The sequence below is a fragment of the Mesoplodon bidens genome, assembly GCF_964165515.1.
Source record: "Mesoplodon bidens genome assembly, chromosome: 15".
Classification (NCBI taxonomy): Eukaryota; Metazoa; Chordata; class Mammalia; order Artiodactyla; family Ziphiidae; genus Mesoplodon; species Mesoplodon bidens.
Window position 1 is genome coordinate 12925113 of NC_138171.1, and position 27785 is coordinate 12952897.

General features: G+C 50.0%; 1 protein-coding gene across 2 annotated transcripts in view; it reads left to right on the plus strand.

The window, feature by feature from the left end:
- PREX1 (phosphatidylinositol-3,4,5-trisphosphate dependent Rac exchange factor 1) overlaps positions 1 to 27785 on the plus strand; it is a 194495-nt gene that overhangs the window by 112659 nt on the left and 54051 nt on the right. For both annotated transcript variants that reach the window (XM_081255329.1, XM_081255328.1), the window contains 5 exons: positions 5027 to 5188; positions 13196 to 13329; positions 19380 to 19498; positions 21024 to 21173; positions 23354 to 23501. In XM_081255329.1, coding sequence (XP_081111455.1) covers positions 5027 to 5188; positions 13196 to 13329; positions 19380 to 19498; positions 21024 to 21173; positions 23354 to 23501 — 713 coding nt within the window. The remainder of the gene's footprint in view (positions 1 to 5026; positions 5189 to 13195; positions 13330 to 19379; positions 19499 to 21023; positions 21174 to 23353; positions 23502 to 27785) is intronic.

A 27785-nucleotide genomic window follows, 5' to 3' on the forward strand; every position in this document is an offset into this window, starting at 1 on the left:
TGTGGGCATCAGGAGTTGTGGCACGCGGGCTCAGTAGTTGTGGCACACAGGCTTAGTTGCTCCATGGCATGTGGGATCTTCCCGGACCAGGGATCAAACCTGTGTCCCCTGCATTGGCAGGCGGATTCTTAACCACTACGCCACCAGGGAAGTCCCTATGATCCACTTTGAGTTAATTTTTATGTGTAGTGTGAGGAAGGGGTCCAAATTTATTTTTTTGCATGTGGATACCCAGTTTTCCCAGCAGCATTTGTTGAAAAGACTGCCCTTTCCCCATTTAATTGTCTTAGCACCTTGTTAAAAATTTATTGACTATAAATGTAAGGATTTCTTTCTGGACTCTCACTTCTTTTCCATTGACCTATATGCCTATCCTTATGCCAGTACTATACCACCTCTTACGATCTGGAAAAAGAGTGTGCCAGTAAAGGGCACAGCAGGTGCAAAGGCCCCGAGGCAGGAATGGGCCCTGAGTTTGTGGCTGGGCAGAGTGGAGTCAACGCTCCCTTGTGAACCAAGACACCAAAGCCAATACCTTCCCCTCAGTTTTGGCCCAGCCAGGAACCTAGCCAGAAGGTCCTGCTCACTTTCAATTCTCCATGCCCAGCAGTGATCTCAGGCAGGAGGAGAGGTGGGAGCAGCCAGACGGAAGAGGGAAATAACCTTTTTCTCATTTTTACTAGCTAGTGGGTGTTGGCAGCCCCTCAGGGAACCCATCAGTGGAGGATCGCTGAAATTCCAACTTCCAGGGGTTTGGGATGTGGTGGCAGTGCCTCCCAGGGTGTGACAGGCCCTAAAGCTCTTAGTCTTAAGACTAAGAGAACCGAGGCTTTGCACTTGTGGAGGGAGGTGGGAGGAGGGAGGATCCCAGGGACACAGGCTGGAGAAGCATGGAGTAGTGGTTAAAAACGTGGGCTCTGGACTTCAATTGCATGGGTTTGAATTTTGGCTCCACCCCTTAGCAATCTTCGACCTTGGACAAGTGACCTCGCCTCTGGGTCCACCTCAGCTTCCTCATCTGTCACATGTATCAGGATATATTTTAGCTACAGTGACGGAGACCCGAAATAACAGTGACTTAACGTGTAATTTTATTTCTGTACAAAGCAGTCCAGGGTTTATGTTCTTCCACCCCTGGGTTCTCAGATGTTCACACCGTGTCCACGTTCCAGCCCAGGGAAAGGGGAGATGGGCAAGGAAAACGGAAGCTGCACACACCCCAGTGATCAGAACCTGTGTCCAGGTGGACGGGAATGTTGCCTTTATTCCGGGTGGCCTTGTGCTCAGCTAAGAATCTGTTCTGTTGCTTTTGACCAGAGATCGGCAAGCTTTTCCTTTAAAGGACCAGATAGTAAATATTACAGGCTTCACAGGCCGTATGGTCTCTGCCGCGACGATTCCACTCTGATGATGTGGCTACAAAGAAGTGAGGACAGCGGGGAAATGACTGAGCGTAAAGCTTCGCTTATTGCAACAGGTGGTGGGTTGGACTTGGTTCGCAGGCTTTCATTTGACCCCCTGCTTTTTAGAAGGAGAGGATGCTGGATCTGCTTTGGCGGGTTGAGCCTCTGTCACTGCTCACTCGGAGGAAACAGGGAGCTGGCTGGGTACACTCCCCTTTCGTGCCTTGGCTGGCTTGACAGAGGTTCAGATGCTCAAAATTACTTACATTGGAGCATGGGGCTGGGGGTGCTTTGCGGAGTTCAGCTGAATTCCCCATCATAGGTCACAGGCTTCGATCGTAGTTTTATCTGTGGACATGTCTACAAGCAGGCTGTCAGCTCCAGGAGAGTTGGGGCAGTGTCTGTGTCATCTGTGGCCTCAGCAGAGGGCCCAGCCTGAGGCCAGGTACACAGGAGGCCTCACTGGATGGATGAAAGGGGCACAGAGCTTCCTGGTTCCAGCCTTGAGCATCTCTTGCCTGGACCATTGCAGTAGCCACTAGCCCGTCTTCCTGCTTTTACATTCACTTTATGTTCCCTCCTGTGCATCTTCCACTTGGCGGTCAGAGGGGTTTTTTAAAAGCTAAATAAATTGGATGGTGTTAGGCCTCAGCTTATAACCCCCCATCACCTCCCCATGGCTCTTGGAATGAAACCCAGAGACCACACCCAGGCCTTACCTGATCTGTGTTTGGTGTGTGCGTCTGACCTCAGCACCCGTCCTTCTCCTTGCTCACTCTGCTGCAGCTTCCCTGGCCTCCTTGCTGTTTCTCACTGCCTCAGGGCCTTTGCTTGTGCTCTTCTCTTGCCTCGAGTGCTGTTCCCACAGATGTTTGTATAGCCTGTGCCCTTACTTCATTCAGGTCTCCACCCTGAGGCCCTTCTCCTCAGAGAGACCTTCACGGACCAGTGCACCTCCCTCACTCTCTGCGCCTTCACTTGCCTGATGTTTCACCTGGCACTTAATCGATAATATAAATTATATTTACCAGAGAGGAAAGTATTCCTATTTAACTATCTGAAAGGTTATAAATAGTATAGACGTTCAGAGCACTAACCTCAGAGCCAGACTGGTTAGGCTCAAGTCTGCTCCGTGACCTCAGACAGATGACCTGACCTCTCTGTGCCTCAGTTTTCAAATCTGTCAAATGAGGATAATAATAACTACCTCATAGGGTTGATGGGAGGATTGAGGGAGCTCAAAAAGAGTGTAAGCACTCACTAAACGCTAGCTCTTATTGTTACTGTTAGTGGTAATACTCAACTTCTGGACTGTTCTCTTGACTGTGAGCTCCCTGAGGGCCGTCTCAGTCTCTGTCCAGACCTCGGTGCTCTGGCACATACCTGTTGCTCAGTCTGTGTTTGTTGAGTGAGGAGTGAATGGAAATACGTCCCCTTTGTACAAAAAGCTCAACCCTCAGTGACCCGCCTGCCTCTCTCTTACTTCCTCCTTGAAGCCTTTCCGGCCACACTGTCCTTCCCCTTCTCTGATTTATCACGAGCGCTTTCACCACTTGGGGCTGTTGTTTGTGCCCCCTCCCCCCTTCCTCCCTTCCTTCCTCCCTCCATCCCTCCCTCCCCCTTCCCTGGGAGCACCTTTCCCAGCTCAGTTGCCTCCAGAGAGAGGGCTCCATCCTTCCCCACCCCTTGCTTCCTTTCTGGTCTGTCCCTGGGCCCAAGGCAGGTGCTCAGCAAACCCACAGGGTCCTGATGTTACAGAACATCTGGTCCTCGGGCCATTAGGATCCGCTCTCCAGAAAAGAGGCTGTTCATGTTCAGGCAAAGAAGAAATGAAGTGACTAGAGAAGACCTATTTTTTTTTTTTGCGGTGTGCGGGCCTCTCATTGCTGTGGCTTCTCCCGCTGCGGAGCACAGGCTCTGGACGCGCAGGCTCAGCGGCCATGGCTCACGGGCCCAGCCGCTCCGCGGCATGTGGGATCTTCCCGGACCGGGGCACGAACCCATGTCCCCTGCATCGGCAAGTGGACTCTCAACCACTGCGCCACCAGGGAAGCCCGAGAAGGCCTATTTTTGGAGCTGGTGCTCCGCAGGGCGTTCTCAGAACAACACCTGCCTGGCCCATTGCTGCTTGCGGGCCCTGCTAACGTGTATTGTCCTACGGAAGCAGGACTGATAATGGCCAGCGTAGACTGAGTGCTCACTGAGGCTGTACTTTCCCCCGGAGCTGCTTTTCCTGCAGTGTCTGATTTACCCCTCACCATGACCATGAGCAGAACCAGATGGCCGGGTTCAAATCCACATTCCTCCTCCTACTTCTTGGAGCCTTTGGACCATCCCACTGAGCCTCCATCTCCTCCTCTGTTAAATGGATAATAACAGAACCTCCCTCCCAGGCACAGGGTAAAGGCTCATCATCACCATCCTCCCCCACATCACTGGTTTTCAGTCGATGAACCTGAGGCTTGGCATGGAGGGCATCTGGCCCAAGGTCACCCAGCCGCCCAGGGGCGGAGCTAGCCCTGGAACCCATGTGGGACTGTACTGGGAACCAGCCCACTGGAGTGTCATATCTGTGATTTTTGAGGGAGCAGAGAGATGGAGAGATACTGGAACATCTGGGCATGTCAGGGCCAGATGATTAGAGAAACTTATCTCTGCCGGCGCGGTCCTGTGGGTTGAGTGACGCGTGGCCTGAAAATCTTCCCTGATATCTTGAGACCCAGCTGGTCTCTGCCGTCTCAGTTCCTTTCTCATCACGCTTACTATGGGGCTGAAACCCTTTGATTAAGACCGGCCTGACCTTTAGAGTGTCCCAGCCTGTGCCGGTGGTGAGATGTGAGATCAGAGTGAGAAACAGTGGGGGAGGGGCTTGCAGATTAAGCCCCCGACTGTCCTCTTTACATGTTTCCTCCACGTCCCTGTGAAGGCAAGGGATTCTTTATACCCATTTTACAGATGAGAAAAACTGGGGGCTAGGGAGGGGCAGTGTCTATGGCTACCTCTCTGGCCAACCGGTCTCTCTCTGTCTCTGTCTCTGTCTCTTTCTTTCTCCTTCTCTCTCGCATTTACTCTCCTCCAGCCACACTGCCTCCTGGCTGTTTCTCTTACAGACCCCATACACTCCCACCATGCCCCTTTGCATTTGCTGTTCCCGTTACCAGGCATGCCCTTCCCCCAGATTTTTGCAGGACTCTCTCCCTTGCTTTAACCAGACTCTCTGTTCAGATGTCACCCCCTCAGAGGGGCTTCCTTGACCTCCCTATTTGAAAGAACATCTCCTTTCCCAAGACCTTCTAGCCCCTTGTTCTGATGTGTCTTTGTAATATCTGTCACTGATTTTTCTTTATTTTGGCCACCTCCTTTATTAGAATGTAATAGCCACCAGATGAGGAATTTTTCTGTTTTATTAACAAATTTGTCCGCAGACTCTAGAACACTGCCTGTGGTGGAGGAGCTGCTCAGGGGGCATTTATTAAATGAATGAATGAGTGATGTTCTCCAGCTCCAGATCACACCGTTTGTCCAGAGTAGAGCTGGGACTTGGTTCAGGCCCGGGTGTCCTGGAGGCTGTTTGGTGCCCTCTGGGTTGATGTCCCTCATTCCTGCCCTCTCCTCTACCCTAGGAACTCGCCAAGAGGACCCCCGGCAAGCACCCCGACCACCCCGCAGTCCAGAGTGCCCTGCAGGCCATGAAGACTGTCTGTTCCAACATCAACGAGACCAAGAGGCAGATGGAGAAGCTGGAGGCCCTGGAGCAGCTGCAGTCGCACATCGAAGGCTGGGAGGTGTGTCTGGGGCAGGAGGAACCTTCTGGGCTGGGGACGGGCCCGGGGTGTGCACAACTTGGGTTCAGACTGTGGTCTGGGCACCAGATTTGGCCTGTAGCATATTTTGTTTGGCCTCCATGGTGTTTGCAAAAAAAAAAAAAAAAAAAAAAAGTTTAATTATTTTTCAATCAGGTTCACATAAAATTCTAGATTTAAAGTTTCTCTTAAAAAATTGGTAACGCTGGGCCCCATTTTCCATGGCAAGAGCCTCTGGAGCCTCTAGTTTTCCTCCATCCCCACCACTCCCCAGTCACCCTCCTTCACATGTTGCCTGTCTGCCTGGTGTCCCTTGAGCTTTTGACGCCAAGGTCAAGGGTAGCTTTTCTTTTTTGCGTTATGTGGGCCTCTCACTGTTGTGGGCTCTCCCGTTGTGGAGCACAGGCTCTGGACGCGCAGGCTCAGCGGCCATGGCTCACGGGCCCAGCCGCTCTGCGGCATGTGGGATCCTCCCGGACCAGGGCACGAACCCGTGTCCCCTGCATCGGCAGGTGCACTCTCAACCACTGCGCCACCAGGGAAGCCCTCAAGGGTAGCTTTTTAAGGGTTCACTCCAGGATAGAATTCTGGCTTTGACACTCCCTTACTCGGTGACTGTAGGCAAATGTCTTAACTTCTCTGAACTTCGGTTTCCTTATCTATACCTGCATATAGTCGGTACTCAATAAGTGATAGGTATGGATATTACTATGATGATGATTATTAAGGGATGGGATTCTCGAGATCTTCTGTTGTGTCTTCCTTAAATTATTAGAGCTGTTCTAAAAAATCTGTAGAAAGAAATGGGAAAATCTGAATAAATAAAAAAGTCAATATCCGAGTAAGTACAGCTAGAATGGGAGATGAAGACTAAAGAGGAAAGACTCTTGGACACAGATAATTCTCTAAATCATCTGCCTTAGACCCTTTGGATTTTCTGGCACTTGCTACATTTGGGATTTCCACTTCGTCTCCCTGTGTTGGGGAGTCCTAAATGAGACTGTATAGCTACGAGGTTGAGGGTATGACTGCAGAGGGGAGGGACCTGTGTTCTGGAGGAGGTGGGTGTTGTGGATTAGTGTTTGTCATGTACCCACTCTCCTCTGCCTGGCCTCCCTGCCCGGCTGGAGAACAAATAGTTGCATTTCTCAGACTCCTTTGTAGCTCAGGTTTGGGATATGATTGGCCAAGATCAGATCCAGCTGCTTGAGATTTGGAAAGCGGGAGTGGGACGGAGGCCACCCTTGTGCTGTTTGTGCAGCAAAGCACAGCCCTGGTTGTGTCTGACTTTCTGTGATAGCATTTGCAGAGGGCCCGGTTTCCAGCTTCTGAGTGTCAAGAGGAAGGGCATCCATTGTGTTGTTGTTGGTGTGTATCTAGCAGGATGAGGTGGCTTTGTAGCTGATAGTTGAGGCAACAGCTTCTGAGGGCCTGGAAGCAGCTTGGGCAGCATTTCCCTAGAATATCAGCTTGGGCAGGTGGTGGTCTGATTCTCCTTTTCCCCAGTTGGAGCAGGGGCAGTGGCTTCCCTGGAGGGCCAGTTCTACAGTGTTCTTGGTTTTCTGGCAGCTGTGATTCTAGGCTCTTCTAACCCCTCCAAGGATTGGATAAGGCCCTCATTTCTTTCTGCTTAAAATGCATAGCTTGGTTTCTGTTCCTGCACCTGAAAATTGTGTCAGGATGTGTCCTCTAAGGAATCACATTTCACCTTCATGATGTCAGAGCTCTGATTTGGTTTCTTGTGATCCTCTCAGCCTTCCCCTCTATGGTTCCATGATGGCAGCAGCTCCAGGCATCATGTGTTCCAAAGCAGGAGGAGACAGGGGCTTGGCCAGGGCAGTGAGGGGGAGCCCTCCTCCCTAGTGGAGGAAAACCTTTCCTAGAAGCCCCTTTCCAACTCATTGGCCAGAAGTGCGTCACTTGGCTACTTTCAGCAAATATGCTAACCTAAAGAGCACATAGAGTGGACACGTTTAAACATCTGCCTGTTTGGGCTTCGAGCTTCCTGGCAGCCAAGGTAAAAATAGCAGGACACCTAAGTTACTTAACATTCATTGTCAAAAAAGGAACAAGCTGAGCAGTTCTTCTGGGTGACAGAGAGTTTCCTGGCATCCAGCTAGAAGGGAAATTTCTCACGTGAGCCTCTGTGGAGAGAGTATTAAGCAAGCAATTTGGCAGCCAGAGCAGAAGTGATTTCCAGATGCCTCCTGGTAAGGGCCTAGGGAAATAGGAACTAAGGGTCTTTGGGGTCCTTATTGACCCTGAAATATCTGCAGTTTGAGAATGGCCCTTATTTTGATCTCTGTCACTGGGTACAGTAGGAAATAAAGTGACCTAGAATAAAAATTGCTGGCAATTTACTGAGCACCTATGACACATTTTCAACACTAGAAGAGAGGGCAGTTGTTATCCCTGTTTTACAGATGAGAAAACTGAGGTGCAGGGTCTTGGCTTTGGGGCCCACCCTTTTATTTTTTTTAAATTTAATTAATTAATTAATTAATTTTTGGCTGCATTGGGTCTTCGTTGCTGCACGTGGGCTTTCTCTAGTTGCGGCGAGCAGGGGCTACTCTTTGTGGCGGTGCACAGGCTTCTCTTTGCAGTGGCTTCTCTTGTTGTGGAGCACAGATTCGAGGCACGCAGGCTTCAGTAGTTGTGGCACATGGGCTCAGCAGTTGTGGCTTGTAGGCTCTAGAGCACAGGCTCAGTAGTTGTGGTGCACAGGCTTAGTTGCTCCACGGCATGTGAGATCTTCCCGGACCAGGGCTCGAACCTGTGTCCCCTGCATTGGTAGGCAGATTCTTAACCACTGGGCCACCAGGGAAGCCCCCAGCCTTTTAACTTACAGATTATCCTGCCTTACGCAAGTTTGTCCTACTCTCCTGGCCTCATTTTCCCCTACTTGTCTAATTTCAGAAATAACATCTCTGAAGTTACCTCCTGGCATCACTGTGAGGGTCAAGCGAAGGGTAGAACACGAATGTTCTTTGGAAAATGTGAAATGGTTTTCTGTATAGTAGAAAGGTTTTTAAGTTTAATCCTCAAGGTGACTTGGGAAAATAATACGTTCTAGCTAGAAAAAATAATGTTTAACAGTGAAGCTGCTTGTAATAGCTTCATGCCCTCAGTAGTTAGAACCTCAGGGGACAGTATGACTTACAGGTGTAGTTCACAGTGAACGATGGTGGTTGCAAATCCTGATTTCTGATTCTCTCCTTGATCCTTTCTAATCTTTTTTTTTTTTGCGGTACGCGGACCTCTCACTGTTGTGGCCTCTCCTGCTGCGGAGCACAGGCTCCGGACGCGCAGGCTCAGCGGCCATGGCTCACGGGCCCAGCCGCTCCGCAGGCATGTGGGATACTCCCGGACCGGGGCACGAACCCTGTCCCCTGCATCGGCAGGCGGACTCTCCACCACTGCGCCACCAGGGAAACCCCGTTTCTAATCTTTTTGTTTGACCTCTTGCCAATCTGATTAGAGGCCTGTCATCTCTCTTGGAATATGGCTGACAAGGGAATTATTTCTGGAGGAGGGCGAGTCTTTTCTTGGCCAGTTTCTTGCTGTGCGCTTGGGCTTGCATCATTAGTTTGATCTGAATCTCTGGGTTTTTTTTTTTTTTTTTTTTTTGGCCTGATCCTCTGTAAGCCAATTGTCCTTTTTAGCTGTGGGACTGGTTTAGTTAAAACCGGATAAGTTAATCCATAAATCCATTTTACTGAGCACAGGTAAATGGGAGTATGTCGCAACACTGTGGATGTGAGTGTATGAGCCCCCCCGCTCTGCTTGGTGGGGTACCTTTGCCTCAGTTTCCTCATCTGTACAGTCTGGCTAATGGCAGGATGCCCCACGGGTCACTTGAGGATTCAGGGAGTGGATACATGCAAAGCGCTCAGAACGGTGCTTTCTTTATTGGATCAGAGTAAACGCTCAATAAATGTCAGGAGGAGCCGTGGCAGCAAAGCAGGATTTCTTTCTTCATTTTTTTTAGATGGGAAAACATCATGCAACTTTGCCTAGGGCTCATACCAGTGTGGGCTGACCCTCCTGCAGAGGGACACTCCAGACGTGGGCCCCGCAGACTTTCGTGAGAAGCTCACGGTCATAAAAAGAAGTGCATGTTCTTAATAAGAAAGAAATAGAACACACCACTCTTGCTGGCTCTGGAAGCCCTGCTTTAAGAGACCACCAACTGCACTCACCCACGAGGGACAGAAGGAAATAGGGGTGAGGAAACATAAGACCATTAAAAAGAAGGACCATAGGGCTTCCCTGGTGGCGCAGTGGTTGAGAGTCCGCCTGTCGATGCAGGGGACATGGGTTCGTGCCCCGGTCTGGGAATATCCCACGTGCCGCAGAGCGGCTGGGCCCGTTAGCCGTGGCCGCTGAGCCTGCGCTTCCGGAGCCTGTGCTCCGCAACTATGGGAGAGGCCACAACAGTGAGAGGCCCGCGTACCGCAAAAAAAAAAGAAGGACCATAAATAGAAGTTCTCGTATGTTCTTCCCACCCTCCCCGGGATGCCTTGTGCTCTCGCCCCTTCGAAGACCCCTGCTCTAGACCAACAACTGCATAAAAAAACCTTCAGGTTACCTTCTAGGAGGCAGCACAGGGTAGTAGAGGTGAGTGGATAGGATGGTGGGACCACCTGTCTGGGTTCAGGTCCCAGCTCACTCACTGACCAACTGTATGACCTTGAACAAGTCACTTCACTGCTCTGTGCCTCAGCTTCCTCATCTGTAAAGTGAGAGTCGTAAGGATGAACGGAGTTTTGTAAGATCCTTAGAACTGGAGTTGGTGGGTGGGAAGCCCTATGCCTGTGTTAGCTTTTGTCCTCTTCTCTGAATGTCACCACTTCAGTTCTGCACTGTCTGGAAGAGGACTCCAGCCCTGACGGGTGGACACCTTGATGCTCAGCCTCTTCCCTGTGTATCTGATCCTTAGCACCACCCCTGACCTGGGTTCAAGGATTCCGGGGAAACCGAGTGTCAGCTGGGCTTCTTAGCAGGCCTGGGGTGGAAGGGGCCTCCTCCTGTAGTGTCCTTGGCATTTCAGATGCAGTTTGCTGGGTGGTCCTTGGCCAAGGCCAGGGAGGCAGCTTCCCAGGCGGGGTGTGCTTCTTCTCTGCCGTCCCCTGACATTGGTCTAGGTCTGTGTGACCTCCAGGCTCTTGGGCCCTACAGCTGGGCCAGGTACTAGGTTCACATACAGTAAGTCTCCTATATACGAACGAGTTCCATTCCAAGAGTGCGTTTGTAAGTCCAGTTTGTTCACGAGTCCAACAAAGTTAGCCTAGGTACCCAACTTTTTTTTTCTTTAATTTATTTATTTTTGGCTGCGTTGGGTCTTCATTGCTGCACACGGGCTTTCTCTAGTTGCAGAGAATGGGGGCTACTCTTCCTTGCGGTGCGCGGGCTTCTCATTGCGGTGGCTTCTCTTGTTGCGGAGCATGGGCTCTAGAGCGCAGGCTCAGTAGTTGTGGTACACAGGCTCAGCAGTTGTGGCTCACGGGTTCTAGAGCGCAGGCTCAGTAGTTGTGGCACACGGGCTTAGTTGCTCCGCTGCAAGTGGGATCTTCCCAGACCAGGGCTCGAACCCGCATCCCCTGCATTGGCAGGTGGATTCCTAACCACTGCGCCACCAGGGAAGCCCGGTACCCAACTTTTACAGATAACGCCAGACACGAAAACTAAGTTACGTGATTGGACATGCAAACACATGTTCGCATCTTTGAAAGCTCACAACTTGAAGGTTCGTACCTAGGAGACTTACTGTACAAGCAGCCAAAATCTCCCTTTGGAGCCTGGAAGGGCTGGTGGGTGGACATGAGTGAGGTGGAGGAGACAGGAAGCACATGGTCTCGAAGGAACTGTTGAGTTGCTCTGTGCTCTGAGCTGGCCCATGGGCCACTGATGGAGTCTCATCAGCCAGGGAGTCACACTCTCCCTGTTTGCAAGGATGCTGGGGCTCCAAGGGGCTCTTCATCCCCTAGCCCCAGGGCAGCAGGGGTGCTACCTCGCTGGGTCGCTGTGCTGTGGGCATCACATATCTGCCTGTGGCACACAAGCGTCCAGGCTCTGATTTCTGTTAACGGGTGTATGCTTCTGTCCTGGGCTGCACAGCTCTTGATGGCAAAGAAGCTGGTTTCCCAGGACCCCGAGTGGGCCCCAGAGGGGGTCTCTGGCACCAATGGGCAAATGGATTTGCTGCTTCTAGCCGGCCCGTGGGCACAGAGCAAACCGACTCTGACAGCAGTTGGGGAGACTGCAGTGGGCAGTTAGAAAACAGCCTGATTTCTGAGTAGCCAAAACCAGTTTCCCATACTGGGTATCAGAAATAATTGAGTTAACAGATCTTTCTGGGGTATGAACTCCTTGTCAGTTCTGGGCATTGAGTGTCTGGGGAAGGAGATTCTATGAAGAATTCTCCTCCTTTCCTCCCCAAGTTCATTTCCAGGCAGAGATAGCATCACGTCTCTTTGTTTCTCCCTTCACCGTGATCTGCAGGTTGGTGAAATGAATTTCCCCTAAAATACCCCTTTGGCATAATATCCCCTGAGCGTAAATGTCAGAGGCACCCCCTTGCCCACCTATTGATGGGGCCTCCAACCTTATCTTGATGTATTTAAAAGTACATCAAGTATTTAAAGTTGGCGGCTGTAAGAAAGAGAGACTTCAGTGGCTTAAATGAGATAAACGTTTATTGCTCAGTAGTGACGCAGGCTTGGGGTGGGGCATCTCTGCTCCATTCGGACCCTGGTCCCTTCCAACGCCTTCCTCCGTCCTTTGCTATGGTGTATTCCACTACCGTGGCCATCTTGCAGCCTATGGCAAGAGGAGGGAAGAGAGGAAAGGGAGGGAGGCAGTTTTCTCAGGGGAATGATGTAAAAGTGAGGCATACTGGCCATAATGTAGTCACGTGACCACGCCTGGCACAAGGGATGCTGGGAAGTGGAGTCTGTGGTTGGGCAGCCATGTGCCAGCTGAAACTCCATGCCTGTGACGGAAGAGGAGCACGGATTTGGGGACCCTCCGGGGGCTTCCTTAGCCGGCATTCTGTGCCCTCCAAGGTCTCTTTCCAGCTTCCTCTCTGTTAGCACTTTGGGATCTCTCTGCCCCTGCCTTGGTCCCCCAGAGTTCCAGATGGACCTGCGTGGTCCCTGGCTCTGAGGACTCCTCCCAGCAGGGACCCTGCCTATCCCTATCCTCATCCTCTTTATCTTCGCCGTCCTCCCAGGCCCATCTTGCTTCTCCCTGGTCCTTTCCTGACCACATCACCCTGAACCCCGTGGAGGTTCAGTGAACCTCATGCACACCTAACATCTTGGTCATTTAGCATAGATGACCAGGTAGCATTTGGGAACTGTTCCCATCTATTCTCACATCCTGAGCTAGAGAGGGTGCTCTCAGAATCCTCTGCCCCTGGTGGAGCTCACATTGCATTGGTCACCTGTTCTGCAAGCATTTACTGAGCACCTACTGTGTGCCAGAGAGTGCAGTAGGTGCTGGGAATACCGTGGCAAATGCTTGATAGATGCTTGATCAAACGCTTCCTGTCCTTACGGAAGTGGCATTCTTGTGGAGGAGATAAAGTAACAACTCAAGACACAAATAAATAAGGGGGGGAGGAGAGAGGCAAAAACCCAACCAAACAAAAAACCAACAAAACCCATAACAAAACCAGATGTCAGCTAGGGCCATGTGAGCTGAGTGAGTCCTTTTCACCTCGCTGAGCCCCAAGCCCCTGTTCTGTGAAATGGTCATCTGTGTGTGCTCCTGCCAGCCTTGTTCTGGCACACTCGCCAGAGGGAAGCCATCGACCAGGTTGTGTTGGGTTTCTGTCTGCTCACAGATGTGCCTCCAGTGGTGCATTGAGATTTTGGGGGTGCGAGGGAGGCAGGTGCAGGTTCTGTCTGTGGGAAGGAAGGGGGGCGTTCCCAAGGTAGCTCCCGCATTTGCCAGCTCACGCACCACAACCCCCCATCGCTCTCCCAGGGCTCCAACCTCACGGACATCTGCACCCAGCTCCTCCTGCAAGGGACTTTGTTAAAAATCTCTGCGGGCAATATCCAGGAGAGAGCCTTCTTCCTCTTTGACAACCTCCTTGTCTATTGCAAGCGGAAATCCAGGTGAGTTGCTGGGGAGACTGGGACGGGGCTGCCCGGGTGGGCTGGGAGGCCGGGACAGGGCTGCCTGGGTGGGCCAGGAGGCTGGGATTGGGTTGAACTCTTGACATAGGCTTGTCACTTCCCTCTCTAGGCCTCCCTCTTCTCTTCTGAGTTGAGGGATTTGTTCTAGATCAGCACTATCCAAGAACATAGGTTATTTAAAATTTTCTGGTAGTCACATTAAAAAGAGCAAAAGAAATAGGTGGAATGAATTTAAATAACGTATTTCATTTACCCCAATATATCCCCAAATATTATTATTTCAACTTAATCAACTTAAAAAATTTATTAAGTAGGTATTTTGCATTCTTTTTTTTTTTTTTTTTAAATTTATGGCTGTGTTGGCTCTTCATTTCTGTGTGAGGGCTTTCTCTAGTTGTGGCAAGTGGGAGCCACTCCTCATCGCGGTGCGTGGGCCTCTCACTATCACGGCCCCTCCTGTTGCGGAGCACAGGCTCCAGATGCGCAGGCTCAGTAATTGTGGCTCACGGGGCTAGTTGCTCCGCGGCATGTGGGACCTTCCCAGACCAGGGCTCGAACCCATGTCCCCTGCATTGGCAGGCAGATGCTCAACCACTGCGCCACCAGGGAAGCCCTGCATTCTTTTTAAAAATTTACACTAAAGCTTCAAAATCTGGTGTGTATGTTACACTTAGAGCACATCTCAATTTGTACTAGGCACCTTTTAAGTGCTCAGTAGCCACCTGTGGCTTGTGGCTGCCACAGTGGACAGTGTAGGTCGAGACGGTCCTGGAAGTTTGGAGAGTCTTTGTGCCACCAGAATCCTGTGATTCTAAGATCCAAAGGTAGATCGTTTGAGGGGAGGGAAGTCCTCACCTGTTAAGTTTTTTGAGGGAAAGATAGTATCTTTGTCATCTTTGTGTCTTTCACTGGAGCTTCTTAAACTTTGTAGAGTGAATGGATGGGTGGAGGAGTGGTAGACTGATGCGGATGTATGTATGGTTGGATGTGTGGGCAAATGGGAGGAGGGATAGATGGGTAGTTGCAGATTTGGGAGATGAATGGGAGTGATTGTGGATGTGTGTATGAATTGATTCGTGGATGGATGAACGAGTAGATGAATGAGTGAGCAGTCAAGTGGTTGGAGGTTTAGGAGATGGCTGGATGGAGGGGTAGATGGAAAGTTGGGGGAATCTGTGAATGTTTGGGTAGTTGGAGAAATGGAAATGAAGACGAGCTGGCAGAGGTTGTATTTATTTATTTATTTAAATATTTATTTATTTATTTTTATTTGGTTGTGCCGGGTCTTAGTTATGGCTCGCGGGCTCCTTAGTTGTGGGATCTAGTTCCCTGACCAGGGATTGCACCCAGGCCCCCTGCATTGGGAGCGCAGAGTCTTAACCACTGCACTACCATGGAAGTCCCTAGGCGAGGTGTATTTAAATGGAAGGTGTGTTGGGGTCTTTCTGTATGGTTTGTTGAGTGAATGGGTGGATGGGTGGATGGATGGATGGTTGGATGGTGATAAAATTGGGGGGCTGAGTGGGTGGTGGAGATTTGGAGATTAGTGGATGGATGATCAGTTGGATGGGTGTGTTGAAGGATGATTGGTTGATAGTTGCCAGGGTGGTTGGACTCTGGTATGGGAGGTTGGTTGATAGGATGGTTGAGTTGATGGATAGGTGGATGAATGATTGGAGAGATGGAAAGTTAGGAGACGGAGGGGTAGGGGCACGAGTGGATGGTTGGATGCACGAGTGGGTGGGTAGATTGGTGGACCAAGAGAATTCTTGCCTTTCAGTTTTCTCGCTGGGGAGGTAGAGGATGACGGACCGGTGCAGCCCTTTTTGAATCAAGCTTCCTGTTATTTTGTTTTAGGGGTGAAATGGTGACTTTCCAGAGGCTTCTTTACTCTTTTATCTAGCAAAAGTTAGGGCTGAGGGGAGGTCCAGATCCTGGGTCCTACTGTCAGCATCACCTCCAACTTCCATTGTGGCTCTGGGCTTCTCACTTACTGTCTGTCTGAGCCTCGTTTTCCTTGTCTGATTCTGCTGGCCTCCTAAGGTGGTGGTGAGGAAACTTTCCACAGGATGAATGAGGGCTTTCTGTGTGAGTGTGAGGAAGCTTCTCCTTGTCTTCCTCCTCCAGCCTGACCTCTCTGAGCCTCCGTTTTCTCTTCTGTAAAATGGGGTTGATAAACCCCTTCTTACAGTAGCGTTTGCTTAAGAGCCAAGCTCCTTACTGTTGAATCCCTGCGCAGCCATTTCTCTAGCTCTGTGACTTTGCCTCTCTTTGCTTCAGTTTCCTCATCTGTAAACTAGGATGAATTATCATGTATCTTGTACCATGTACAAAGGCAAACATGTTAAGTGTGCCTGGCACATAGTAAGTGTCCAGAATAAGGAGTAGCTGCTATTACTGTTAACTTACCTCCACATGTGATGTGTTCCTATTCAGTGCAATCCCATGGGTGCAGCACCTGGCACGTAGTAGGTGCTTTAGCCACAGGCCCCTCCCCTTCCCCCCTTTCCTCCCTGTTCTGGGACTTGGTCCTTCTGCTCAGAGGCCTCCATTTCCCTCTTTCACCATCTCTGAGTGGCTGGGTCAGTGTGTCTCTTTCTCATTTGATATTTTATTCCCGTTAGTCTGTCTGCATCTGTCTCATGTCCTCCTATCCCCCCATCAATGCCCCCTTCTCCTTCCTCCTTGCTTCCTGCCTGTTCTCACTGGAGCCATCCTGAGAGTCCTTCTTCGGCAATGCCAAGGCCACTGCCAGCGTCCACCCCTAGCCCTTCCCCACCACCCGCCGTGGGCTGTCTGAAGCAGGCACTTTTCCCAGAACACTGGGGTTTAGAAAGCAGAATGTCCCTTCAGGCCTCTGTGACCTCCCAGCCTGGGACATGTTTGCTCAGCCTTCAGCCACCCTGTCGTGGGCCCTTCCTCCATTGGAGCAGTAGCAGCTGATGCCGATTGTACTGGACACGCAGTGGGTCGTCTAGGGCGCACGCACTCTTGTAAGGCCGTTTCCTGCCTCAGGCCTGCAAATGAGCTGGGCTGGCTAGAAGGAGAGGGCACCTCTGTCACCTGGGAGAACCTGGCAGGCGGCCTCCGTCCCTGCTCTGGGTCAGGAGCCAGAGGGCTGGGCTCTGAGAGGTCTCAGAGGGATTGGGCAATGGTGGATGGAACTCCCAGCCTGGCTCTGATGTAGTCACAGGAAACGCCTGACGCTGGTAGGTGTCTGTCTACGGTCGTGTCTTTGCCTGGGTCATGCCAGGCACTGCCTGTCCGGGTTGTGGGTCAGGGGAGGTCTCTGACTCAGAGTGCTTCTGGTCTGATTCAAAAGCAGAGACTCCTTGGATGTCAGAAGTGAAAGGGAGAGTTTTAAAAACACACCTCCCCGTTCTTCAGAAGGCGAAACTGAGACACAGAAGAGCTAAGTCTCATGTATCTCGACTGCTTGTTTAACATCTTAGAGGCGTCAGCAACGAGTAGTGGTTAAAGACTCAGAGACGCTGCTGCTTGCAAGCTGTGTGATCTTGGGCAAGTTTTGTCAGCTCTTTGTGCCTCTGTTGTCCTGTCTGTTTAATGGGGATGAAAGCAGTCTCCATCTCATGAGGTGGTTTTTATAGATTAAGATAAAACATGTAACATAGTTAGAATGATGCCTGGCACATGGTATGTAAGGTAGCAGAAATCTAAATCTGTATCTTCCCTTGGGTGTGTCACAGACAGCTTACACTTAACTTGGGTCTAAAACAAGACTCTTCATTTTCATTGTAACTCCTGCTCCAAACCTTTTCCTCCTTGAGTCGTCGTCATTCCCAGTAAATGGCACCATCATTTACCTAGGATCTCAGGCCAGAATCTTAGTTGTCCTTGACTCTGACCTGCCTCACCCCCCATCACCAGCAAGTGCTTTGCATTCTCTCATCACACGTTGGTCAGAACCTCAATGTAATTACGATAAAAATTCCACGAGGGAGGTTGTGTGTATATGTACGTAAATGATTTTAAAATTTATATGGAAACAGAAAGAGACAAAAATAGCTAAGACAGTTTTGAAGAAGAACAAAGCTGGAGGACTTTTATTACTGATACCACGGCTTACTATAAAGCTATAGTAATTAAGACAACGTAGTATTGGTGTAGAAACAGACAAAAAGATGAATGGAGTAGTGAGTCCAGAAGCAGACATACATGGAAGCAGTCATTTGAATTTCAACAGAAGCACAATAAATGAAGTTCAATAAATGGTGCTTGGTCAGTTCGATATCCAGTGGGAAAAATGAGTCTTGACCCCTTACTTCACACAGTATACAAAAGTCATCCTCAGATGGATTATTGATTTAACTGTGAAAGATAAAACAATAAAGCTTCTAGAAGAAGGCATAGGAGGCTATCTTCATGATCTGGGGGTAAGCAAAGATTTCTTAAATTGGACAGAAAGTATAATTATAAAGGAAAAATAGATTTATCAGACTACCTTAAAATTAAGAACTTCTGTTCATCAAAAGACACCAAGATGAGAGTAAAAAGGCAAGGCACAGAGGAGAAGATCTTTGCAATCCACTTTGCAAAGGACTCATATCCAAAATATATAGGCCAAATTTGGCCCTCTGCCTATTTTTATAAATAAAGTTTTATTGGCACACAGCCATGCCGATTCATTTTTGTGTTGTCTGTGGATGCTCTCATGCCTCAAGGGCTGAGTTAAGTAGTTGTAACAGAGACCATATGGCCCACACAATTGAAAATGTTTACTCTCTGGCCCTTTTTCAGACAAAGTTTGCTGAGCCCTGCTATAAATCATTAAGAAAAAGACAGACAACCCAACAGAAAAATGGTCAAGGGACAGTCATTTCACAAGTGGAAGACACCAGATGGCCAATAAACATGAAAAAGTGCTCGACCTCATTGCTCATCAGGGAAATACAGATGAAATCTTTATTAGAGACACTCCTCTCTGCCTCCAGAATGGCCAAAATGAGCAATTCAATACCAGTTATGGAGGATGTGGAGCAACTGGAATGTCCCTATGCTGCTAGGGGTGGGAGAATTGATACGGCTTGGCGGTATCTACCAAAGCCGATCGTATGCATTCCTTATAACTGAGCAATTCAACTCCTAGGTAGATAACCGGAAGAAATGCACACACATGTTCTTCATAAGACATGTGCCAGAACATTCACAGCAGCACCAAACTGGAAGCAACCCAAATGTCTATCACCGTCACCCTGTGTGATTCCATGTATGTGAAGTTCCAAAACAGGCAGAGTGAATCCATGAGTTTAGACGTCAGGGTAGTGGTTACCCTTGCAGGGGGTAGTGACCAGAAGGGGGCGTGATGAAGGGCTTTGGGGGTACCTTCTGCCCTCCTGTATTGGACGGTATATTCTCAGAGACTTTGTTTTGTTCCCTGCTGCAGCCCTAGCACCTAGAATAGTGCTTGGTGCCCAGTAGGTATTTTCTTGAGTGCCTGTTGAATGCATGGGTGAGTGACTCCCGTGGTCCCAACTTGGTATCCTTCCCATATGAAGCACTGGTCAGATTGTTTGTTGAATGACTAAATGGGTGAGCAAGAGAATTCACCTGAATGAATGAATGAATGGTGGGTAGGTAGGTGTAAGTGGATGGATGGATGGACTTCCTACTCCACATTCCTTTCCATTCTGGTTTTATTTCAGGAAGTTCCTGTTTGTTAGACACCCTGAGAGTCTCTACCCATTTTCTAGCCTAGAAGAGTGGGTTTCTGTAGCTTCTTGTTGGTTTCACATCCACATCTCCTGTTGGCTCAGAAGTAGCTCTGGGAGGTCAGCAAAGGCTATTAGCCCATTTTCCACATGAGGAAGCTGTGGCTGAGAGTGGAAAAGTGACTTGCTCAAGTCACCCAACCACCAGCCAAAATGCCATACTTCTGACCTGGTTCCCGCACTTCTCCTGTCCCCGGGCGCCCTTCTGTGTTACTGCCTTGCTTCCCTTTGCTCTGTTGAAGACGGTTGAGCCCCAAGGAGAGGAGGCATAGGGGACATTGACTTCCCACTGTCTTTCAGGGTCACTGGGAGCAAGAAATCCACCAAGAGGACCAAATCCATCAACGGCTCCCTGTATATCTTCCGGGGTCGAATCAACACTGAAGTCATGGAGGTGGAGAACGTGGAGGATGGGACAGGTAGGTCCCCACCTGTGTCCTGCCTGAGCCCAGCCCCCCTGCTCCACAGCACAGTCTCTGCTGCGGTTCACCGGTGTTTTCCTTTGATCGGGAAAGATAACCTGTCCACAGAAAAGTGCCTAAAACATATGCACATAAAGCAAACCCCTGGGTGGTCACCATTCAGGTTAAGAAATAAACTGCTGCCTGCACCCCAGAAGCCCCTCACACGCCCCTCCCTGGCCACAGTGCCTCCTTCCCCCCAGAAGTAACAACTCTCTGAATTTTGTGATGATTATTTTCTTGCTTTTTAAACATATTTTTACCTCCTAAATGTGCATTGCTAAACATTTAAGTTAAATTTTCTGTTTTTGAACCTTATTTAAATGGTTATATGATTACAAATACATATAAAAGTATATATATGTGTTTATTATTATTATTGCTTCTCACTGTGTTTCTCTGGGTAGCACTGGCCCAGAATGTGGATTCTTTTTTTTTTTTTAATTGAGGTTTAGTTGATTTACAACATTCTATTAGTTTCAGGTGTACAACATAGTGATTCAATATTTGTATAGATTGTACTCCATTTAGTTACTGCAAAATAGTGGCTGTATTCCCCTGCGCTGTACAATATATCCGTGTTGCTTATCTATTTTATACATAGTAGTTTGTATCTCTTAATCCCATACCCCTATTTTGTCCCTTCCCCCTTCCCTCTCCCCACTGGTAACCACTAGTTTGTTCTCTATATTATGTAAATGGTCATAAAATATACTGTATATTCTTTCGCATCTTGCTTCTTTCACTTAACCCCATGGTGGTGAGTGTCATCCGTGTTTCTGCATGTAGCTCTCTGTAGCTTGTCGGTTTCCATTGCTGTGTAGTTTTCTCTTGCACAGATAGTCCCCAGTTTACCCATTCCTTTTGTGAGGGACATTTGGGTTGTTTCTGTTGTTCACCATTATAAACAGTGATCCTGTGAGTATTCTTGTGTGTACACCTCTTGGTGTATTTGTCCTTGAGCTTGTCCAGGACAGGGGTTCTGAATTGGTTTTAAGCCACAGACCCCTTTGGCAGTCTCACAAAACCTGTGGACCCCTCCTCAGATTCAGGGTATAGCTGGCTGCAACATTCCTGGATAATGTCAGCCTGTTTTCAGAGAGGTCTGCCAATTCCCATCCCAGCCAACACTTTGTAAGGGCCCGTGACTTGGCATCATCAGGCTTACACTAGGGTTTTATGTAGCCCAAGTGCCAGAATGAGATGGGCAGGGAGGCATCAGGTGTCTCCCTTTGCAATTGAGGGGTTGGGAGGTTCTTTGCTTGAGGTCTTCGTTGCCCACCAGAGAATAGATAGGAGAGGGAGCATCTGGAGGATAGTAAGTTCACCTCCCAAATCCTGAGGCCATTGATGCCTCTGCCGCCCTGTCTTTCTGGAGGAGGAAGGGCTGGTCCTGTGACCTCACTCGTAAGCATATAATGATGAATGTTGGGCTGTACGGCTGAGCTCTTGCTGACCCCGCTTTGCCTCCTTCCCTTGCCAGCGGATTATCACAGCAATGGCTACACCGTCACCAACGGCTGGAAGATCCACAACACGGCCAAGAACAAGTGGTTTGTCTGCATGGCCAAGACAGCGGAGGAGAAGCAGAAGTGGCTGGATGCCATTATCCGTGAGCGGGAGCAGCGCGAGAGTGAGTGGCTGGGGGCTTTGCCCGGATCCCTGGAGCATGTATGGCTTCCTGCAGTCTGGTCCCTTCTGTAGAGTGAGCTGTGTCTAGGGGAGGGCGGGTAGGATCCTTTCCAGAAAGGTCAGAGCTACAGAAAGCAGGTCTTTGAAGCGGCAGGGAGCTCTGGGACTGTTATAAATTGACGGGATCTCAGCTCATCTGGTTTAGCCCACCAGACAGATGGGGAAACTGAGGCCCCGTGGAAGGGAATTGCCCAAGGTCATGCCAATGTAGTTGATCGTCCTGAGAGTCTTTGCTTCCTCCACCCTTGAGGGTTAGTAGTCAAGATGCTCCCTATGAGCCTCTGTCCCCTCCACGCTTCTGTTCCCTTCACCTGGGGTTCTTTTTGTTTGACATTCACCAAGTCATTGGGAGGAGGGTCCGTGGGGGCTGCCCCTAACTGTCGTCATGAATGCTTGGGCCCAGGCACTTCTGAGGCCCCTTGCGTTAGGAAGTGCAGAGCTGGGTGATAGTTGGGTGCAGTTTGGGGGTGGGAAACTCTGAACTGCTGTACAGAGACCGCCGTGCTTGGAAGGGGAGGCCGTGATGTGTTTGGGGGTGAGTTGCTTCAGCTTTCCAGACCTCAGTGATGTGGCCTGGTAAATGGGGATAAAGCTCCTGCTGCAGAGGGTTGTAATGCTGCTAAATGAGGTTCGGATTTGATTATAAATACTTGCAGATTTGACTCATGATCCTAAAAATGGTACCTACCTCCCAGCTTTACAGAGGAGAAAACAGAGGCCCAGCTTCCTCCATATCTATATTCTGTTCTCTTGAAATCACTACTTGGATGAGTCGTGGACATCTCACACTTACCATATCTAATCAGAATTCTTAATTTCCACCCTGTCTTCTGCCCCAAACCCACTCATTCCCTTGACTTCCCCATCTCAGTAAGTGGCTCCTTCAGTCATCCAGGAGCTCAGATTGAAACTGTCGGTGTCACCCTGATGTCTCCCGACTCCCCACACTCAGCAGATCAAGTCCCTTCAAGTCCACTTACATGCCAAGTCCATCCGCTTCTGTCCTCTCCCTGCCTCCATCCACCCAAGTACAAGTCACCATCATCTCTCAGGAATGAGTATGGGCCCAGCATGGCCAGGTCCATTGAATTTTTTTTTTTGAGAAGTTAGACATCAGGATTTTTAGGTGACATGTCTTGATTTTAAATGTTGCATCAAAATTTATTAAAATGCCATTAGGCCAGGTAAACAACTGAACTTAGTCCCTGCTGGGGCAGGTTTATGACTTCTGACACGGATCAGGGCTGGGAGTGTGGTCAGGACTGGGGGTGGGGATCAGGGGTGTGTCCTGGCCTGGGTGGGGCTGATCAGTATCTTTGTGGTTGGAATGGATGGCTGTGGTCAGGGCTGGACATATGTGATCGTGAGTGGAATGTGGCCTGAGTAGGCCTTGGTTGTCAGAATCGGGGTATCACCCAAACTCTGAGCTCAGGGCTGAGTTTCCAGGGGTGGTACATGCTGTGGTCAAGAGCGCAGATCTGGAGCCAAGCTTGAGGGTCTAAATCCTGGTTCCACTGCTTCTAGACGGGCAACCTTGGACAGGAACTTCATTTCTATGGACCTCAGTTTCTTCAGCTGTAAAATGGGGATAATGGAACTTGCCTTGTAGGTTTCCTGTGAGGACTAAGTGGCATAGAGTAGGCACTATAAAAGCATTTGCTATTATTATTTGTCATTGTTCTTATTGTCAGGGTTGGATGGGGTCCAGGTAGAAAATATGGGGCAGTGATTGGGATCATAGTTCTGTGTAAATTGTCTAGAGAAACGGGCAAATTTCCATCCCTGGCCTGGAAGGAAGGTCTCCATAGGTTTTCTGATAACCTCAGAATTTGGAAACCCATTCTCAGGTTGAAGGGTCGACTGCTTATTACCCTGGGACTTAGCCTCTCTGGACCTCAGCTTTGCAATCTGTGAGATGGGGGACTTACCCACCCTCCTCTACAAGGTCTTGTGTGGGGTCACTGGCAGGTGCCTAGAACAGTGTCCGACATGCAGGGAGTGCTCTCTGGGTGACCGCTGGCCGTGGCGGTAGTTGGGGGCAGCGGGGGGAAAGGCTTTCAGGAACCACATGCCCGCCTACTCTGCTTCCCAGCGCTGGGGCTGACCGTGTCCCCTCCGCAGGCCTGAAGCTGGGCATGGAACGCGATGCCTACGTCATGATCGCGGAGAAGGGCGAGAAGCTTTACCACATGATGACGAACAAGAAGGCGAACCTGATCAAGGACCGTCGGAGAAAGCTGAGCACCATCCCCAAGTGCTTCCTTGGCAAGTGAGTGACCCCATCCTGGCCTCCGCTGTGTCCCTGGGTCTCGGCTGGAGGCTGGAGGTGGGCGGGCCATCTGCACCCACATGGCTTTTCCCAGCCCTGCCCCTTCCGCCATGAGCCCTCCTGGGCAGAGCCTCTAAAGCACCTCGAATCCTTGTGGAACAGCCCTTGGAGATCAAGGATAGTGGGGTGCCCATATCAGGGCTTTCAAATGTTTTGACCACAACTCACTGCAAAATGTAAGTTTTATATTGTGACCTGGTACACACATTCATGTAATATATGACTGAAGCCAAAGTTTCACAAAATTTACTGTGCTTGTTACACTCTGAAAATACCTGTCTATTCTGTTCTATTCTATTCTACTCATTTCTTCATTCATTTCAAAAATAGTGCTGAGTGAAACCCATGAAACTGATTTCACAAACTGTGAGCGGGTTTTCCACCATGGATTGAAAAACGCTGCTCTAGCATTTTAGCAAAGAGAAGCCCCTATAGATATGTCAAGCAGAAAGGTATTTAATGCAGGGAGTTGATTTCAAAGGTTCTGGAAGAGCAAATGTAGACCTTTGAATTAGCCTTTTTGGACTGTCATAACAAAGTATCACAGTCTTGGCAGCTTAAACAACAGAAATTTATTTTCTCATAGTTCTAGAGGCTAGAAGTCTGAGATCAAGATGTTGGCTGGGTTGGTGTCTGGTGAGGCCTCCCTTCCTGAGATACACAAGGGGAAGGGGAGGTCCATATGGTTTCAGTACTTAGGGCTTCCAATATCTCTGTCTGGGAATTACATTATTTCCTAATAATAAAACATTATTACCCCCGCCCCTATTTTATAACCAAGGATCAAAGGGTCAGAGCACAGGTGAGATGGGATTGGATCCTAAACCCAGGTTTAAATCTCATTCACCTGGGGGAGGGGGCTGGGGATTGGGAGAAGCAGGAGAAATGCATTTCTTGTAAAACCATCAGGCTGTTTCCAGGCCCTACTGTGTGTTAGACCTAGTGGTCGGTGCTCTGGAGAGGGTAGAGGAATGCCCAGGGCTCCTGACCGCACAAAGCTTGTGGAGAGAGAAGCTCGCCTGTGAGGCTGGGATTTTGTTGAGAATTTATTAACTTACACCCCACCCGCTTCCCAAAAGATTTTGAAGAGTCCTGGGGTAAAAGCGGCTGTAATTATTATATTGCCATAGACCAGGTGAGAGGTGCCATGGATTAGGGTAGTCACCGTGGAGATGGGGGCAAATAGTTGCATTCTGGGTCATGTGGAAGGTAACAGCATTGCCTGATGGGGTGGAGAAAAAGGGAATTAAGGATCTTGAGCACCTGGAAGGGCTGGAGTGCTGATTGCTGCCAAAGGGGAGACAGAGGCAGGTTTCAGAGGGTGGAAGTAGAGCCCAGAGGCTCCATTTGGATGCTTACACTGAGACAGGCTCCCGGACAGAGATGTCGACTTGTTAGTTGGATATGAAATCTTGACTCGGGGAGAAAAGTCTGGCTTGGAGACCTAAGTGCAGGGGACGTGGGCATTTAGATGGTTTTCAGAGCCATGAGACTGAATGAAATCTGCAGGGGGATGGGTAGAGAGATGGATGAGGCAGGGACTGGGCTCTGGGGAGGAGGAGGAAGCAGCAAAGGAGACAGAGAGGGAGTGGGCAGAGAGGTGGGAGGCATGCTGGCGAGTGCAGTGATCTGGCAGCCAGCTGAGGGAAGATGAGGTCGAGATGCCCAGGAGACGTTCGCATATTGAACAGATGTTGGATGGACAGCTGGAGAGCAGTGTGAAGCCGGGGGCAGGGGGCCAGGGGGAGCTGATTGGTCATGGCTTGGGGCAGCAGGCAGGGGATTTGGGGGTGGTTGGGCCCCTGGAGTTGGCCTGGATGCCTTGGAGTCAGGCTGCCCTTTTGCCCTCAGGGTTAGTTGACCCCAGCTCCATGTTCCCTGGGAGGGTCCGTGGAGGGGAGGGTGTGGGCCCCAGACCTGTGGGAAGCAGGAAGGGGGCAGCCGGGCTGGTCTCCATCAGCTAATTCCTAATCCCTGGGCAGAAAGGAGGTTTCTCTCGAGGAGGGGTTTGCTTCTGGCCCCCCAGGGTCAGAGGACCTCCCCGCCTCTTGCCAAGCCCTTTGGAGAGCTTAGTCCAGCTGGATGGGCTAACCTGTCTGTGATTAGGGCTTCAGCAGGGTGTTCTGTCTCCTCAGGAAGGATTAGGGGAGATTTCTTTGACTGCCCATTTGAAACAGGGCCAGGATTGAAGCTTGTTTGGCAATCATTGGGCCCTTAAGGACCAGACTTTCTGCAGGAGATCGTGCTGATAAAAACTCTCCTTGGGAGGCTTTGCTCTGCACACAGCCCCGGGCTCGTGGTCCCCCTCCTTCCTGGTCAGGACCCAGCCTCCTCCAGGAGCACCCGGGCCCCCTCTGATGGAAGGAACCAGCAGCCACAGAGACACAATTGTGGAGCCTTTCTCTGCTCCAGGTGCTGCCCTGTGGCCGTGCCTTTTAATCTGTGTGCGACACTGGGAGGCAGTTTACTGCCACTGTTCCCATTTTAAGGGTGAGGACACTGAGGCACAGAGAGGGAAAAGGTCCTGCACAAGGTCACATGGGCACAAATTGGGGGCTGGGATTTGAACCCAGTACATTCTCTCACCACGCTCTGCTGCGTTTACCCATTTTAATCTCTATTCACATTTCATTTTTCCTTGATCATTACCTGTCTCTACAACTAGATGGGGGACCCCAGGAATACAAAAAGTGTCTGATTTATCTTTATAACCTTCAAGGGTTAGGCTTTGAATCAGACTTGGACTCCAAGTCCTGCTTCCCCCGCCTTCTAGCTGTGTGACTTTGGGTAAGTTTCTTAACCTCTCTGAGCCTCAGTAAATGACCAGTTAATGAGAGAGAATGAAATGTTTGCCTTGCCGGGTTGTCGGAGGATACAGAGAGAAAACACATGCGACGTGCTCAGCACATTGTGGGCAAGAGTGCTGGAAATGTGATGGAGCTTAAGGAGCGGCCTGTTTCTGCCCTCATCGGAGACAAAACTCATGGATGCCACGTGAAGAAAAACCAAGGAATAAAATCTGTGTATTTTTGTGGAGGCTTCACAGGAGGAACTTGGCGTTTGCCCTCTAGGATCCTCGGATTCTGGGGTGACAAAATTGATTCCTTCATCTATCCCAGTCATTGTTTATTGAGCCCTTACTGTGTGCAAGCAGTGAACAGGACAGAGGGAGGCCCTGCCCTCGTGGAGATAACAGGCCAGTAGGGGAATCAGAAAGTAGATAAATACAAATAAGGAAGGGAATTTCAGTGACTTGATGAGTGCTTTAAGGAAATAAGTAGGTTGATGGGAGGAGGTGAGGAAAGGGGGTGTGATTTCAGCCAGGGTGGTCAGGAAGGGCCTCTTGGGGGAGGTGACATTTTAACCAAGATCTGGATGACAAGCAAGAGGCAACCATGAGAAGATGTGGGGGAACAGCATTCCTGGCAGAGGGAACAGCAGGTGCAAAAGCCCCAAGGCTGCAATGAGCCCTGAGTAAAATTGAGGAACAGCGAGGAGGCCAGCGTGGCTGGAGGGAGGGAGTGGCTGGGGGGTGTTGAGATGAGGCCACAGTGGGTAGCAGGGGCCAAATCAGGCAGGTAAGGGGTGAGGGGGTTCAGATTCTGGGAATCCACTGAAAGAGCTTGTGCGGGAAAGTGAGGCGAGTGAGGATGAACTCATTATACAGGCCCGGGATGAGGGCAGTGTCAGAGCTTTAAGAACTCAGGGCGCAAGGTGTGATGGTCTGTCTGGCAGGGCAGTCAGGGAAGGCTTCCTGGAAGGAGAAGGCCTTTGGTTATACTCTAGACAGAGTTAGATGTCATTCATTCATTGAAGTCTGCCAGAATGGGAGCACCCAGGTGCAAGAGGCCGCACTGTTTCATCCACCTGTGGGCATAGGTACACGGTATTAGTGCGTAATAGCTGATCAATAATGATTCGTCAGGCATTGCTGCAGACACCAGCTGGAAGCATCTCAGGCAGTGGAGTCACAGGGATGAACATAACACCCCCAGTTCCTGCCCTTGTGGAGCTCAAGGCCGTGGAGGAGACGGGCAAGAGAAATGGGATTCTTGTATTGGGGATGAGTGGACATTGGATCTCAGCTTGGGGGCTTTCCCGGGAAGACTGCCAGGGTGTACCTGTGTGTCCCCTGTGCCTAGCCTTGGACTTGACACTTAAAATTCATGTTTACTGGGTGCACGATACTGGGGGGCAGGAAGGAAGAGGGATGCTGCCGTTAGC